Source organism: Myzus persicae, unplaced genomic scaffold (genome assembly GCF_001856785.1).
Source record: "Myzus persicae strain clone G006 unplaced genomic scaffold, MPER_G0061.0, whole genome shotgun sequence".
Taxonomy (NCBI): domain Eukaryota; kingdom Metazoa; phylum Arthropoda; class Insecta; order Hemiptera; family Aphididae; genus Myzus; species Myzus persicae.
The window spans coordinates 1-17,058 of record NW_019100910.1 but is presented as its reverse complement, the minus strand read 5'-3'; the positions used below and the strand labels follow the sequence as shown (position 1 = coordinate 17,058).

The 17,058-nt window shown below is 28.1% G+C and overlaps 3 protein-coding genes and 1 long non-coding RNA gene across 4 annotated transcripts; 3 read left to right on the top strand and 1 right to left on the bottom strand.

Annotated features, from left to right (window-relative positions):
* Positions 1 to 5,668: 5,668 nt before the first annotated feature.
* Positions 5,669 to 8,173, top strand: LOC111026735. Its single transcript, XM_022304865.1, has 4 exons — positions 5,669 to 5,962; positions 6,434 to 6,858; positions 6,964 to 7,361; positions 7,707 to 8,173. The coding sequence occupies exons 1-4, from the start codon at positions 5,669 to 5,671 to the stop codon at positions 8,171 to 8,173; spliced, it is 1,584 nt and encodes a 527-aa protein (XP_022160557.1).
* A 1,544-nt stretch (positions 8,174 to 9,717) lies between these two features.
* LOC111026734 lies at positions 9,718 to 10,708 on the top strand. Its single transcript, XR_002603728.1, has 4 exons — positions 9,718 to 9,883; positions 9,983 to 10,191; positions 10,379 to 10,575; positions 10,657 to 10,708. It is a non-coding gene; the product is annotated as an uncharacterized LOC111026734 (long non-coding RNA).
* Positions 10,709 to 11,901: 1,193 nt separating this feature from the next.
* LOC111026736 lies at positions 11,902 to 12,722 on the top strand. Its single transcript, XM_022304866.1, has 4 exons — positions 11,902 to 12,052; positions 12,131 to 12,261; positions 12,328 to 12,546; positions 12,620 to 12,722. Exons 1-4 carry the CDS (start codon positions 11,917 to 11,919, stop codon positions 12,698 to 12,700), a joined length of 567 nt encoding a protein of 188 aa, XP_022160558.1. The 5' UTR covers positions 11,902 to 11,916; the 3' UTR covers positions 12,701 to 12,722.
* Positions 12,723 to 13,021: 299 nt separating this feature from the next.
* LOC111026732 (zinc finger MYM-type protein 1-like) lies at positions 13,022 to 15,216 on the bottom strand. The gene is made up of 5 exons (XM_022304864.1): positions 15,144 to 15,216; positions 14,828 to 14,914; positions 14,650 to 14,736; positions 13,585 to 14,571; positions 13,022 to 13,158 (listed from the first exon to the last, which is right to left on the bottom strand). Exons 1-5 carry the CDS (start codon positions 15,214 to 15,216, stop codon positions 13,022 to 13,024), a joined length of 1,371 nt encoding a protein of 456 aa, XP_022160556.1.
* Between the last annotated feature and the right edge of the window lie 1,842 nt (positions 15,217 to 17,058).

Sequence of the window (17,058 nt, the reverse complement as noted above, 5' to 3'; positions counted from 1 at the left end):
ATGATTCCATGAACGTGAGTAATAAGGTTTTCTAATGATATACAATTTTTTTAAATGAAAATGATGTATTATTAAAAAACTATTGAGTGTTTATTAAAATCAACCCTATTCAATGTTCACCTAAAAATAACCATGGGCTTGGATTAGGATTTTGCATGTTCGTCATTAGATTTCTATGGCTAATTTCTAGGACATTATTAGTTCGTTTGTTTTGATGGCTTACTGACAGCATCTCAGCAAAAATACCTGTGCAAATTATATTAGTAAAATAACTGTAGCTAGCCTATAGAAAAATATGTTGGTTATTTAGTTTTTTTTTTTTTATCTCTATTCTATGTATACCATATTCTGTTATCCACATTGTAAATTGGACTAACGGGCCATTATTTAAATAATAAATAAATAATTTTACATTACATAATTTATATCTATACTAATATTATAAAGTAGAAAAATTTGGATGTTTGTAACAAAAAAAACTTAAAAACTACTGAACCGATTTCAAAAATTCTTTTATCATAAGAATTCTACATCATCCCCGAGTAACTATTGGCTAATTTAATTTTCCCCGGTCCAACCTAGAGAGGTCCTCTAACTGTAATTTTGAGATTTATGATGGAAATATTTGTTTGTAAATGGTTGCTATTATGATTGGATATAATTTTACACCTGTATTTGATGTATGATCAACAAAACCCAAATAACAGCTGCATTAAAAATATGCGCAGTTTACATTTAGCAGAGATTAAGAAGAGGTAAATCCACGGGTATTTAATTTGTCACGAGCAACACCGTACAGGGTCATCTAGTTCATAAATATTATTTCATATTTATTTATATTTTCAAATAACCTGTCAACCATGTTCTACTATAATACTCCAGAAATGTATGTATGCTTTCATTATCAGTTTGTCCAATATAGTCTTGAATTTCCGTATGGTACATCCTTCTGATTTCATTAAAACCTTCATCCCGCTTTTGGTTTGGCAATAACGCAATTGCCATTACCATTCTAAATAGGTCATGTACTTTTCTATTTTCTCTGTACAAATTTGTTAGTCCTAGAAATTATTTCCAAAAATTTATAAATCATTTTGTATTTTTGTGCTTAAATAAAAAATATTTAATAAATTACAAAAATATTATTATTTTATTTATTCAATTTTTTAATCTGTAATAGGTATTCTAAAATTTTACCTAGCTCTTGATACACTTTGTGATGAGTGAAACCAACAGCCTACAACACTGGCTGTTGGAAAAACTGTATGTATGGCATTGATAGAAGCACGTTCAAAGTCTGTCATAACAGTAGTCGGTTGCCAAGTAGGTTCAATAGTCTTGATGTATAAAAAAAGAGCTTTATATGCTTGTTCAGTTTTCCTGGACATCAGTGCATACACTAAAGGAAAACCCTAAATATATATATAAGTAGTAACTTTATTGTTTTTTTAAGGTTTTATACAAAAAATGGAATTTAATAGTTATTAAAATAAATGCGTTGCATCTTGTATCCCATTTTACTAGTTTACAGTAGCTGTGTTGCATTGTGTGAAAACAAGCTAACAGTAGGTACCAGTAGCGTAGCCAGGAATTTTGTAGGGGGGGCTAAGTATACAAATACAATATGTTTTTTATTTACACTTTTTATTTTTGTATTAATCTTGATAAAATTCTAAGGTCAACACGGTCAGGGGGGGGGGGGGGCTATAGTTCCCTTAGCCACCAGGGGGATACGCCACTGGTAGGTACAGTACAAATCTATTTCTCAGGCATTATATTATTTACAGATTATGTTTGGTATGTTTAAATAAATATTCTGTAATTAAAAAATTATTTGTAAAGTATAATAGGCACTGATGAATAATGTTTATGTGCATGAGTTGAACAATTGTTTTATTTTGCTGGTTTTATAATATCCCTTACAAGATTATGTTAATCAGATAGTAATTTCAAAATCTTGAATTCTTAAAAGGAAATTCTAGTTATAAAATGTAATATTATATAATAGCCAATAGGGTTATACATAAACTAGTTTAATTATGCCATTTATTTTCATATTACTAACCAAAATATTATGTAAATATTTAATCATTTATTTAAATATATATAATGTACCTACCCTTTTATTTAAATAATGTATTCTATAATTAATATTTTTGGGTACATTTTTACTTTAGATAGTAAAATAATAATTTAATGTAAATTTATTTTTTCTTTAGAAAACTGTTTTAAGTAACTTATATTTGTTATGCTACTGAAATATATGGCCTGTATCTTGTATTAAGATATAATTTTAAAAGTATATTATAAGTTATAACTAGTGCATACTTATAATATATAGCCAGGGGCCACAACAAGGCTGACGAGCCACATGAATAACTTAAATCTAAAAGAATAGTAATAAATAGATTTGAGGTGATTGAAGAGAATCTGAAAATATTTATTACTATATCCCTAAAGATATTCAAAGTAGAAATCTAAAATCGTGGAAATTTATTCACATGTTTTTATTAATAATAATAACAAGTAAACTAACTACCTGTAAAAAATACACTTATAAAATCTTCATATTGTTCTTTAATAGTAAATTAATTACAAAAAAAATAAATTGTACAATTATTATACCAAAATATATTACTTTGCTACTTGAGGTAGGTAATATTACTTGTATACCTACTAAAAAAATTGAGTTTGAATAATTGAAATATCTATACTATAGAATATTATTAATAATTAGGTTAGGTATTGCTGGTATTTTTACTTATCAACCATCCAATTTGAATGAATTCTACAATGATTTAAATTTGATAGTAATATGGGTACTAAAAATATTTAACAAATACTAATTTGACTACAAATTTTTTATGTAGAAGAAAATTACAAAATATTGTTATGATAAAAAGTTACTAAAAGGCAGAAAATAACCTCAATCAATGTAAATTTTAACAGCAATTCACAGCTGAAATGTAGTGTAATAAGTTAAAAGACCTAATATTTATAAAAACCAAGTGGTCGTAAGAGTTATTACTTAACAATTAACACCCCCAAATGTCTTCGACATGTCTTATTTTTAACCTAATATCAAAACCTAAATTCAATCAAATTACAATAAACATGTTTTAAACAACCCCTCCGAAAAAAGTCCGGATACTGCCTTGTTATTTAGGTTACTATAATACTATTGTTAGTTACATATTATTATATTAGATAATTATTACTTATTAGTAAGAGTGTAAGACTAATATTAAAGTAATAGTTATTTAGTAATTGTTAGGTATATTGTGTATGGTAGCGTATGAGTGCCACCCAAATTATAGAAAAATAAACAATGTTTTTCAACCTTTGTTATACCTAACGGAAATAATTTCTGTTAAGTAATTACAAATTACTTATTTGTTTTAACTGATATATTTTCTGTTATAACAAATAATTTATTTGTTATAAAGGATAAATATATAAAAATATTAAAAACAAATAAATTATTTGTAATTGCAGAAATTATATCCGTTATAAGTTATAACAAATGTTAAAAAACATTTTCTATAATTTTGGTGGCATTCCTACGCTTTCGTAATTGTGCTATTTCATCGTAAACTTTATTTTACTGATAATTCAGAAAGCGAGGATACCTATTATAGATTAATGATTATAGTTTATAGGTAACGATAAAACGATTAGTTTTACACGGATCTTAGTCCGTGATCTAAGATAAAGACTGTTCTGTAATGTAGGATTAATTATAAATGTATACCCAGGTGGCAGGTAATAGTTATGAATGTTATGATGTTTCAAAATTGAAAAATATGTACAATTTCCGTTATGGGCGTTTGAAGTACGAATTTTAACAAAATCCGTCAAAATTATGAAAATTTGCTAATTAATTTAAGTTAGAAATTCTTAAGAATTTATCTTTTTAATTTGAAAATGTCATACAAGATTCCTTCATACATTTTTATATCTATACCAGGTTTTGAACAATTTATAGGTATTATTAATATTCAATATTTTTTTTAGTTTTTTTCTATAAATTGTTGATAAAATATTAAAGTTATGTAGGCACGTTTTTTCTTTGTAAGCATTTAAAGTTCGAATTTGGATGAAATTAGATATTTAAACGAAAAACAACGATATTATTTATTTCGTTGTACCTAATTCAAAAACATTATTCATGGGCACTTATAAACATTACCAATTTTACTATACGCCATGACATTTTTATATTTTAATATTATATTAGACTGATTAAATCTGGTTTGAAGTTGAAGTAATATACATATACTATACAATTTGCAATTATTAATTTATAGTTTTGTAAATACTATGCTGTCATAGGTAGTTAGCCGCAGTTCTTTTTAACTTCTGAGCAGTGGCGGCCTGGCCAGGTCGGCGAGACGGCGATTGCCGACTGGGCCCCCTTGCCCCCTTCTAATAAGGCCCTTTGAAAAGAGCCGTAATTTTTTTTGAGGAATGGCCGATTTAGAGAAAAAAACTATTTTAAATAACATAATAACCCGTACCATGTACAACATGTCAATTATTATTTTCTGTTATCTTAAAATTATATTGAATTTAATTGAGTAATGAACTTGTTATATATTGTACATTGTACTATTTGTACAGATAGTGAACGTAGTTCCTTGATTTGAAATTTATATCGGTCGATAAAAATTAAAAATAGTATTTCTCCGTAAAATCAATTGTGACGATTACACGACCACAAAAATATTTTATTATTAGAATATTAGACACTAGTTATTACTCTTGGCTTACGCAGTCACGCGATTTATTTCTGATATTAATAATACTATATAATGTACAATACCTATATATAAAAATATTTTTCTTTTCATTACTATTAATCGTTATCGTCGCTTATCGAAACGATGTGTTCGCGACACTCGAGCCACGTGCGTCATTTACCAAGCGACTCTGGTGAACGCGTGAACGCCGCCCGACGCCCGAGTCGCCGAGCCTACTAAAGTTACAGTGATACAATCATACAATCTAACAATCTACATACTACATACTATCTAATTAGCTACAGTGATACAATATACAGGTATATTTAATATTTATTATAGTATTCAATCAGTTTACGGGTTTTGGGAATATTGTTTATTGGTGTGTTTAGAGTAAACAATAAAGAAAATAATGTAATTAGTTTTATATTATTCTCAAGAATTATAAATTCGGCAATTTACAACTAGTTTAGATTTTAAAATTTTCCGACTTTTCGTAACGTAATAATTTTATGTATAAATTGTGACTTTATATTTGTAGCACAATGAATAATAAAGAAAAGCTGCCTTCAGGCTATCAAAAACGTGTCAGAAAGCGACAAATAGATCTAAAAAATGCAGGGAATAATTCAAAACAGACCAAATTATCATTTTCATGTGTACCAAATCAAAATAAACCGAGTAGTATTCAACCAAATAACATAGAAATACCTCACACTACTAGCATTTCAATTAACAATATTGAGGCCACAAAGCTTGACTACACGACTGATTCTCAAAGTAATCAATTGATATTAAAGCAGGAAAATATAGAAATAGAAACTTCATTACAATGCACAGATATAAACGATGATATAGATAATACCCATACTAACATAAATTAACTGTCTAATGATTTATATGACGATTGCGCCGACAATGAATCTAATATGGGAGTCAATAGTGATATTATGAACACTGGGTATTTTATTTCACCTTCAAATATGCCAACTAATGTAAAAATTGATTTTGTCAACAACCATCCAATACAACCTACGGGTCCTTTAATATTTTTTGATCCATCTAAGACATATTATAGGTCCATAGAAAATAAAGACAATAGAGAAGTCATTCAGCGTAAATGGTTAAGTTATAATGTATCTAATAATAATATGTATTGTTCTATATGTATGGCTTTTGCTACCAATCGATCAGTAAACTGGGTGACTGGGATTCCAGTTAATGTAAAACATATTTACAAAAGTGTAGAAATACACAAAATAAGTAAAAATCACAAATTAGCAGTTGATGCTTATTTAGTAGCATGTTCTTCAAAATCATTGGATTTATATTTTAACGATAAAAAAAAAAAAGATATTGAAACTAGACGACAAGTTCTTGAAAGAATTATTTCTGTAATTTTAGTACTTGCAAAACAGGATTTACCATTTAGAGGACATAGAAATGAAAGTTGTTATTCATTTCAAGACTCTTCTTCGAAAATAGGTAATTTTTTGGCAATTGTAAAGTTGGTGGCAAAATTTGACCCCGTATTAAAAAATTTTATTGAAATTAATTCAAAAAAGAGTCTAATCTTAAAACAAAATGCTGATACTAAAAATATTAAAGGACCAAGAGGGAGAGGTTCTTTCAATTCATTTTTATCAAAAAATACATTCAATAAAATAATTATAATAATTGGTAATTTAATAAAGAAAAAAATTGCTGATGAAGTTATCAACGCGAAAATATTTTCATTAGAAATTGATTCCACCCAAGACGTGTCGGTCATGGATCAATTATCATTATGTATTCGGTATGTATATAAAGGTGAGGTCCAGGAACGTTTTTTAAACATGCTTGAGGTAAAATCTTCAACAGGAGAAGAACAATATAAGTTGGTAAAAAAAAGTTTAGAAAGTCTATCTATTGATCTGAAAAACCTAATAAGTGAATCTTTCGACGGTGCAGCAAATATGAGTGGGCAGTACTCTGGATTGCAGGCTCATTTGAAAAAAGATTCTCCGAAGTCGATTTTTACACATTGTCATGCGCATGTATTGAATCTTATAATAGGAGATATAACAAACTGTTGTATTCCTGCTCAAAATGTATTTGAATATTGTCAACAAACTGCAGTGTTTGTATCACGTTCATATAAAAGAACAAATTTGTGGAGAAATATTTTACAAGAAAAAAATGGAAGTGAAAAACTTAGAAAATTAAAAAAAATTGGGGAAACTAGATGGAATAGCAAAGATATTGCTTTGCAAGCAATATTTCATTCAGTTACGGAGGAAAATAATAAGAGGGACAGATATTTATGTTTGTTAGAACTACTTCACACTATTGGATTTGATGGAATTGCAGATGGTGGAACAGCCGCTGAAGCAAGAAATTTGTTAGAAAAATGGACAAGTTTTGAAATCATACTTACAGCTTTTACATACATTCACATTTTTAGTAAAGCTACTCCTGTTTCCAAGTACTTACAAACTAAATGCTTGGACTATCTAGCTGCATGGAACCAAATTGTTTCATTTGGAAATGAAATAAAAAATATGAGTAATGAATTCGACAAAATTTATGAACAAGCTAAAAATTTCACTGAAATAATGGAAATAAAAACGGAAAAATTTGCAAGTATTTTCATTGAAACATCGTTACCTGAGAAAAGAAAATATAAAAAAAAGAAAATGTTTGATGAGCTATCAAACGATGAAATAGCTGGAAATGATTCTTTAAAATTATACAGAGTACAGGTGTTTCGTGTTATATTCGACTTATTATCCATGACGATTGAAAACAGATTTTTGAAAAATAAAAACATTATGCAAGCGTTAACATTTTTTGATCCTAATAGATTTATAGATATTAAAAATAACATTTTGACATTTGATGGAAATAATGAAAAAGTTTTCAACAATTTTTGTGAAATTATTGGACTACAAACAGATTTAATTAAAGAAGAATTAATTAATTTTTCAGCTTCTTATGATATGGTATCAAAATCACTTGAAGGTGAAATCAAATTTGACGATTCAGAAGAATCTGAAGTGACTGATGAAGATGACAATTTATATAAAAATCAAACAATGACTGATATTCCTAAATATTCACCAAAACCAAATGAATATAAAAATTCAACTTGTAGTAAATGTATGCCATGCGTCATGAAATTATTTTACAAGTATAACTTCCATACAGCTGCATTTACTAATCTGTTCTTGGCATATAAATTTATATTAACTCTTTCATGCACACAAGTACATTGTGAAAGATCATTTTCAAAATTAAAAATAATCAAAACAAGATTAAGATCATCAATAAGTCAAGAACTATTAGAACCTCTATTACTTATTAGCATTGAAAGTGATAAAGTTTCTGATTTAGAAGAAATAATAAGTTGTTATGCACATTCATCGACAGAATTAAAAAAATTGCTTGTATATTAATCATCCATATTCATAATTTGTTTATTATTATTTATTATTTATGATTAATTAATTTTCGAGTGTTAAAATTTTATAAATATGTTTTAATTATTTACCTTGTTAGTATAGCCAAGTAGGCAATCTTTATAATAAATGTATTAAAAAAATATGTTATGTCTTTCTAATTGTACCTAAATGGAGGGCCCTTTTTTTATTTAGCCGACCAAGTAATGTGTGCCCAGGCCGCCACTGCTTCTGAGCATAAACATAATATGTTTGGGTTGTTTTAAATAATTCATAGCCCAAGCTGTATGGTGAGGTTTTTGTATTAGTTGCACAGTTGCGCTACTGTAAGACGTAAGTAATGTATTTAAGGTGTAGTCGTCGAGGTTCTTCACGTACACAAAATAATTTTTCTGTACAATTTTGTAATTACTCAACACCTACCTAGGTTATTACTACCAAGGTAATTGTTAGATTTTCATTTTTGTTGAATATCATTAAATTGCTTTGGTACTAGGTATATTTTAAGGTATTAACCCCTTAAAATCAGATGTACAGCGTACTTTCAAATTTTAATAACTAAACACATTTTTTTATAAATATTACTAATATTAATAACAATAAAAAATGCTTCTTCTTATTGTATTGATATTGTTAAGTAGCTTTACTAACCACTGGATACTATTTTCAAATTTCCAATACATATAATTATATAATATACAGGGTGATTCTTTTATCATGGACCAGTCAATATTTCGGTAAGTATTAGGAATTTTAAGAAAAAATTTTTTTTTAATTTTCTAGGTTTTGCTGTTTTACAATTTGTTATAATTTTGATAATTTTGAGTCCCTCCCTTATTTGATAAAGCACAATCAACTTTCGATTCTCAAATGGCAACACCTATTTTCAATAACAAAAATCTATAAACAATCTGAAAAAAATAATTTTAACGTTTGCAGAATTTAATTTGAGTAATTCGTTTGCGACTTATTTATGCTTAAATATTCGTTTAATTTACAGCTACTGGGCAATTGATCAAACCCAACAGTAAAAACCAGAAGTCAAAACGAAATTATATCTCAATTTAATGACCCAAACGGTCATAATAGTCATAATCCTATAATCCTAAACTAATAAGTACAAAGGTCACACGATTTGGACCTTCCTATCTTGTCCCCACTCACAACACCGAGTGAATCGTCAAGCCTACAACAGCTGCAGCTGCAGTATCATATTTAAAGTATGATAATAACATTTTACCATTATGGTTACATAATATAGCACCGGTTACTGATTCTTGGTATACGGTCTTATCTCTTAAGAGTTTGTAGATAAACGAGAAACGGTAAACAGTAAACAGTAAACAGTTTCTGTCGTTTCTGAAAACATGTGGTTTTTGATTAATTGCTTACGTTAGTTTAAGAGTAAGTTGTCAAATAAATTAATTGTCGAATCTCGAATATTAATTATTATTCATTGAATGTATAAACACAAATAACATTTTAAGTAAAAACTAAATTATGTGTACTATTTAAAATATAAATTTAAACCAATGCATATTTTTTGATAATGTTTTACATTTTTTAAATAATGTTGTACCTATTTTAGTTTAAAATTTAATTAAAAATATGCATATTATACACTTCTATCCTATCAGCTGCATTATTATGTATGAGAATTAAATTTCACACTTTGCCGATAACTTTATTTATATGTATACTTTATTGGTAAGTTTAATCTAAAATTTGATTTTTTTTTTTTTTAATAAATGATTAATATTATTGATAAATAAAGACTATGATTAGAACATTTTGATTTTATTTCAGTGGCAATTAGTAGAATTGGTATAATTAATCAAAAATAACAGTGAACTATAATATTACTTGACACAAGACATTTGAATTTGACCAGCAATTAATGCAAATTCATATTGCATACTGGTACCGGTACCTATAGGTAATTGATACTGGTTCCAATCTGAATACTTCATAAATCAATATGGAATAAAATATACAATAGATTAACAATTATTTATGTAAGTACGAATATTTTTTTTATATAAAATAAATCAATGTTCTACAGAATTTAATGTAAATCATAATTTTTTTAGGAAATTAAATTTTGTTTTAATTCAAATTTCAATTGAATTTAGTAGTACCTACCCATTAACTTTTAATAAAAATATCTATAACTACAATTAAAATATTTTGATTTTATTTCAGTGGCAAATAATAAAATTGGTATAGTTAATTAAAAATAACGTTGAACTATAATAATATGACTAGACACTAGACAGTTGAATCTGACAAGTAATTAATGCAAATTCATATTGCACACTGGTATCTTGCTACTGGTTCCAATCTGAAGACTTCATAAATTAATATGGAATAAAATAAACAAGAGACTAAACAATAACTACGTAAGTACAATTATTTTTTTATTATTAAATTAATCAATATTATACCTAAGTAATTTGATGTTAATCATATTTTTTTTTTAGGGAATTCATATGGTTTTCATTCAAATTTCAATTGAATTTAGTTGTATTAACTTTTAATTCAAATATCTATAACTAGATTGGTAGAACAAATTGTATAACAATTGTTATTTTTGATTTCTCGCAGTCACATATAGTACCTACATGATAACTTTTTAAGTTAATATGGAATGAAACATGTTTAAATTTTTAAATTGACAACAGAATCAATTAAGTATGTATAAATATATTATTTTTTTATATAAAATAAATAAATTTTTTAAATAATTTAAAATAATTTTTTTTTTAATTGCATTTAGATAAAGAAAAAGTGTGCAATATCAAGGCCAACTACTTCTACATTTGTAAAATTTGTTGATAACATTGTTTTTATGTTTAAACAATTACCTTAAATTATTGACTTACTATTAAGTAGACCATAAGTTGTAGGGCTATGGAGTTTTTACTAATCTAAATTGAAAAATTTAACATTTTTTTTTTTTAATATGAGTATGTCATTTTCATGCAATGTTAAAATAATTTTATATCATAAAATATTAATTAAAAACTCACCTCATTTCAAAAATAAGTAAAAAGATTATTATTTTTTAAAACATCCATAGCCCTAAAAATATGTTGTAATCTAGAGTACCTAGATAATGTAAAGTGTGTTTAATGTTCATTAAATTTTTATTAATTTATCTTGGGTTGTGGACATATCAAGTGTTGATATTTTTTACTAGTTATGACCTTACCCAAATTCTGCAAAAATTTGCATTACGGAAATTTGTTCATATTCTAGTAATATTATTGATAACTAATGTGTTTATTACCTTTGATAATTTAGTATTAAATTAATGTCCATTATTTGGTCTGTTCACACACAAGATAGTTTTGATTTAAAATGCAAATTATACATTATACAAAAAATATATCCCAGAATACCTAATATTTATAAATGGAAAGTCGGATAGGCACTAAGAAAAACGGGCTCTGAGCCTATAGCCCCACATCAGATTGACAATACAGTACTCGCTTCCTCGATGCACAAACCATTGTAATATCAGTCTGATGTAGGTTATTTGTTGTGTCCCTTTATTTGTTAGGTTAGGTTCCCTTTATTTGCTCCAGCACATAATAAGAATACTGTCATACAGTATTTAAATAGCACTTTTGGTAAGAATTGGATGGGAACGTTCCCAATGTTTGCCACCTCGTAGTCCCGATCTGACTTCGCCAGATTATTTTCTTTGGGGTTATCTTCAAAGTATAGTTTACAAGGAAATGCCTGCTAATGTAAATGATCTTAGTTTTAATAAACAAAAAAAAAGACAATTAACAAAAACTACAGAAGAATATGCAGAAATCGTTTTACAGGCATTTGAGGAAAATCCAAACACATCTTTAAGATTATTATCGAGTAAGTAAATAACATAAATTCAAAAAAAAAACATAGATAGGTACATATAATTATCTTGTTTTATTATCATTTATTTAGAACAAATAGGAATTTCTTATAGCTCAGTTCAGAGAATTGCGAAGAAAAATAAATATTATCCATATAAACGACGCACTGTACAGCATTTAAGATTTGATGATTGTGAGCGTCGCCTGGTTTGGGTTGCCAAGGTACCTTCATATTTTGTTTTTATTTTTAAAACTTTTTTTATTAACTTATGTTGTATAAAACACAAGGTACTTGTTGAAATTGAAGATAATCCTCAATTCTTGGAGAGGATATGTTGGACCGATGAAGCTAAATTTCACAATAATGGCAATGTGAATCGTCAGAATATGCGTTACTGGTCAAATGGTAATCCTTACTGGCACGTTGAGAAGAATTTTCAAGAACGTTATGGTATTAACGTTTGGTGTGGTATTTTTTATGACAGATTGATTGGCCCATTTTTTTTTTCTGAAAATTTAAACGGTGATAAATATTTAAATTTTTTAAAAAATGATCTTCCTATTCTTTTGGAGGATGTACCTTTATCACGTCGAAAAGATTTACTTTGGCAGCAGGATGGTGCTCCAGCCCATAATAAAGGCACTGTCATTCAATATTTAAATTCAACTTTTGGGTCAAAATGGATGGGAACATTCAGTCCAGAAATATGTTGGCCACCTCGTAGTCCTGATTTGACTTCGCCAGATTATTTCCTTTGGGGATATCTTCAAAGTGTAGTTTATAAGGAACCTGCAGAAATTATACTCAAAGTTTCTTGATTAAAACGTGAATTTAAGCCACTTAACATTTCATCTAATGTTACAAAATAACAGGAATATTTCATTTCTTCTTTTTGAGATTCTATAAAATGTTGTGTTTCTTTATTAAGATCAACTCTACTTGATATTTTCTGTTTCTTAACTTCTGGAATCTCTAGATTTTTTAAGTAGCATCATATATCACATCAAAGTCATGGTCATAGGATCTAAATTCAGAAAGAATATTTTTCAATCCTGTTATCAAGTCAACTGCAGTTAGTAATTCAAGTTTTTCCGTTTGTAGTTTTGAACTAACTTTTGCTATAGAGAGTAAGATGGGATGTAACATATTAAGTGCAAATATAAATTTAAATGATTTCATATTAATTATTAGACCTTTAGCTTTTGCTTTTATTTCAGGATTTCTTGTTGAATTTTTTATTTCTTCAATTGCTTGTAAAAGTATTAAATAATTAGATTTAATAGCAGCTATTGCTTCTGATCGACATGCCCAGCGTGTTGTTGAAAGGGATTTTAAAGTAACTAATTTTGAATTAGCATCTCTGGATACTTTTTCAAGTACAGCATGTCGTATACAACTTCCTTCAATAAATGAATAAATTAGTTGAATAATGCCAAAAAAATTGAATGCAATTTTATTTCTTGGACCAATAGAATCAACAAGCATTAGATTTAAACTGTGTGCATAACAATGTACATACATTATTTTGCTATTTTTTTCTTTACATTTAGCTTGAACACCATTGTAAGAACCTGACATGTTAGAAGCACCATCAAAACACACAGCTAAAACAGCAGACCAATCTAAATTTAATTTGTTCACCAACATGTCATTTAGACTGTCAAAAATGGAATGAGCGTCAACTTTAAGTAGTCTTTGAAGACCTATAAAACTTTCAACTGGTGTATTTAATTTTTTATCAAAATAATGTATAACTACAGACATTTGTTCTTGATGTCCGCAATCACTTGTTTCATCGGCAATTATAGATATATAACTATTCTTAAAAGAACTACATAAAGTCCTAAATGATACATTATGTATAGATAAAATTAAATCGTTTTGAATACGATTACTGGTGTACATTGCATTACGTGGACCATTTTCAAGGTGATTTTTTAAGACTGGATCATATTTTTTTAATAAGTCAGCGATTTCTAAAAACATGCCTTTATTTAGATCAGTATATTTTTCCGTATGTCCACGAAAAGATTTGCCAGTTTTTCCTAACATAATAATTATATCAATAAGCCTCTTCATCATCTCTCTATTATTTAATCTTTCTTTTTCTCGTTCAAGTAATAATAGCGCTTTATTTTCATTCATGATTACATCAATAGGTTTTTCATTTAGGACATTATGCCAGGAAGTAGAACTAAATAAATGTGCTTTGGAAGCTTGATGACGAGAAAATGATCTCACTGAGTCTTTCCAGTTCTTAAATCCCTTAGAAGTAAAAGCAAGATCAATTTGTCCTCTATTGATACTATTTCCTTTAAATAATCGACACGGAAAACAGAAAGCAGCATCCTTTGAAGGTGAATATTCTATCCATTTAAATTGTGTATAATAGTTTTCATGAAAACTTCTATTTTTACCCCCTATATTTTTTCGTGGAAATGATACCACGGGTTGGTAAGGACCATAATCCACTCGTTTACTAAGTTCAATACGATTTTTAGGCAATTCAACAGCTGGGTCATAAAAATGTACTAAAAAAGAGAAATTAAATTATTTTAAATTATGACCACAGTAGTCTATTATTTAATATTTTACTATTTAATTCATACCAGGTACTTCTTTTATTTGATGCACAGTTTTTACTACATTACTTGTGCTAGGTGTCAGTATTAATGGATCATCTGGATCAATGTCATCTAAATTAATTAATATAATTACTTAATAATTTTATTTTACATTTATGACACTAATAGTCTATTATTTAATATTTTACTATTTAATTCATACCAGGTACTTCTTTTATTTGATGCACAGTTTTTACTACATCACTTGTGCTAGGTGTCAATATTATTGGATCATCTGGATCAATGTCATCTAAATTAATTAATATAATTACTATACAATTTTAAAATTAATCCGAATTATATCAACAATAGTTTATTATTTTTAAATTTTTTAAATAATATTATATTTGTATAATATTACATTGCCTAGGTGAGTATTTAATTATATTGACAGTGTTTTGTGCTTATAAAATGCTAATAAATATTAAGCTTTAGTGCTTTACAGATTATTATTATTAAAATAGGCAATAAGTATTTACCAGAATTAGGTTTTGTAGATTTGTTCATAAAAAAATCATGTAAAGTCTTCATCTTCTTATTTTTGTTATTCATGTTGAATTGAATATTATGTTATTGTAATATTGTACAAATAAAATAAAAAATAGTCAACTATAACAATATGGCATACTATGCAATACAAATTACAATATTATATTATATTATATCAATAATATCGGTAGATATTAGGTACTATCGCCTATCGGTAGATTGCGATAAAAACCAGATTTTCAGCGCTGTGACGGCCGGCGCGTCGACGTAACGTTATAAATAGATATAAATATTTCATTTTAACTGAATTAATATATAATGGTGCGTTATCTTGATGGATTGTATTGCTACGGACTATTTTGTGGAACATGTTGTATGGTAGGAGTATAGGACAGCTGTCTTATCATAATTCATATGATTATTGTCCGTCTTATTTTTATATTATTATTTTTAAAACAGTAAATAATTTCTTATTACAAAAACATAATTATTTTAGGGAAAGTTAGAAAACTGAGATTTAAGGAATTATTACAGGTACGGCACAGGCCGTATAGGCCGTACCCGTGCGCACGCCTATGAAGGCGATATAACTTCTGAAAGCTGATTTGAATTTGTCAATATGTCTACTTGAGATCGATCAGTCCACTTTTTAAAATTCCGATCTGCAACTCCTTTAAATTTGGTTTGAATATTTAAAAAATTACAAAATTTTAAGTGTTGATTATTCCTTATTTAAATCTAAAATCTCAAAATGTGGCTTGATCGATCGCAAGTGGACATTTTAAGGAATTAAAATCAGTTTTCAGAAGTTTTATCGCATCATTAGGTCCATCAGTAGGATTGACAAAAAGTACATACAAATTAGCATACATTCTTTACTGTTCACGCGCGCGACGTCGTAGCGGTAACTTGTACCGTGCGTGCCGCGTGCGTAAGTGTTTTTCTACTACTCCTTCACTAAATAACTTTGTTCTAAGAATCCGCAGGTATATACCGGAAGGTCTATAATAGGCAATAGCCATTTCTACGAATAATGTGATATTGGGACGTTTATACTCTATTCCACGAGAGAATAATCACTTTTCGCGCATCACGACTGACGGCATCAGCGACGCTGAACCCTAATTTCTCCCTCCAAACGTCTTTAATGAACACGGCGATGACGCCCGAAGCCGAGCTCGTGAGTCGCAACAAACCGATTCCCCTTCTTTCAAAGTTCACGCGCGCAGTGCGCATACGCCACAACTGTACGCCAGTGGCCAGTCGGCACTTCGGCAGTCGCCCAACGGCGCAATTACTCTACGGTCTTGTTGCACAACTTTTATATAAATTCTTTCGTAATCCTAACCAAACTACTTAATTGTCACTAGTAAAAACTCAAATATATTTTTTAAAATACTACCCAGGATAAAAAGTTTGTTAAAAATAATTAGAAATAATATACTGAACATCACTATGTTTAAATTAATATAAGTCAGTAATTACAGACATATTTACAATTTTAAATAAATACAATTACACACACTATAAAACATAATATATAGTAGTAGTAATATAATAGTTTTTGCTAAAAGTTCTAAATAACAATTTAAAAAAACATAATATATACAAAATTACACTCTGTACAACAACATAATATTTACAATTTTAAATATACATATATATAAAATTTAATCAGAATCTGACAAATATCTGAAGTCTTCGTCTTCGTCTTCGTCGTCCGAGTCGTTGCCTATGGTCAAAACGCATGCTTGGTTTTCTGCTGTTAGGGAATCATCGACCATTTCATCCAACCGCCAGGCTTTTTGTTCTTCTTGGACGACATGACCAATGAAATTTTTCCACATTTCAGGACCAACTCTGTCCACTCCTTCAATTAATAATTGTTTGACGTCCTGCAGCTTA

Coding starts and splice junctions, on each gene's coding strand:
- LOC111026735 (XM_022304865.1), top strand. CDS start 5,669: ATGGGAGTCAATAGTGATATTATGAACACTGGGTATTTTATTTCACCT. Junction 5,963..6,433: donor TGACTGGGATTCCAGTTAAT/GTAAAACATATT, acceptor AATTTAATAAAG/AAAAAAATTGCTGATGAAGT. Junction 7,362..7,706: donor AAAAACGGAAAAATTTGCAA/GTATTTTCATTG, acceptor TTAATTTTTCAG/CTTCTTATGATATGGTATCA.
- LOC111026736 (XM_022304866.1), top strand. CDS start 11,917: ATGCCTGCTAATGTAAATGATCTTAGTTTTAATAAACAAAAAAAAAGA. Junction 12,053..12,130: donor ATCTTTAAGATTATTATCGA/GTAAGTAAATAA, acceptor TCATTTATTTAG/AACAAATAGGAATTTCTTAT. Junction 12,262..12,327: donor GCCTGGTTTGGGTTGCCAAG/GTACCTTCATAT, acceptor ATAAAACACAAG/GTACTTGTTGAAATTGAAGA.
- LOC111026732 (XM_022304864.1), bottom strand. CDS start 15,216: ATGAATAACAAAAATAAGAAGATGAAGACTTTACATGATTTTTTTATG. Junction 14,915..15,143: donor ATCTACAAAACCTAATTCTG/GTAAATACTTAT, acceptor TAATTAATTTAG/ATGACATTGATCCAGATGAT. Junction 14,572..14,649: donor TCAAATAAAAGAAGTACCTG/GTATGAATTAAA, acceptor TCTCTTTTTTAG/TACATTTTTATGACCCAGCT.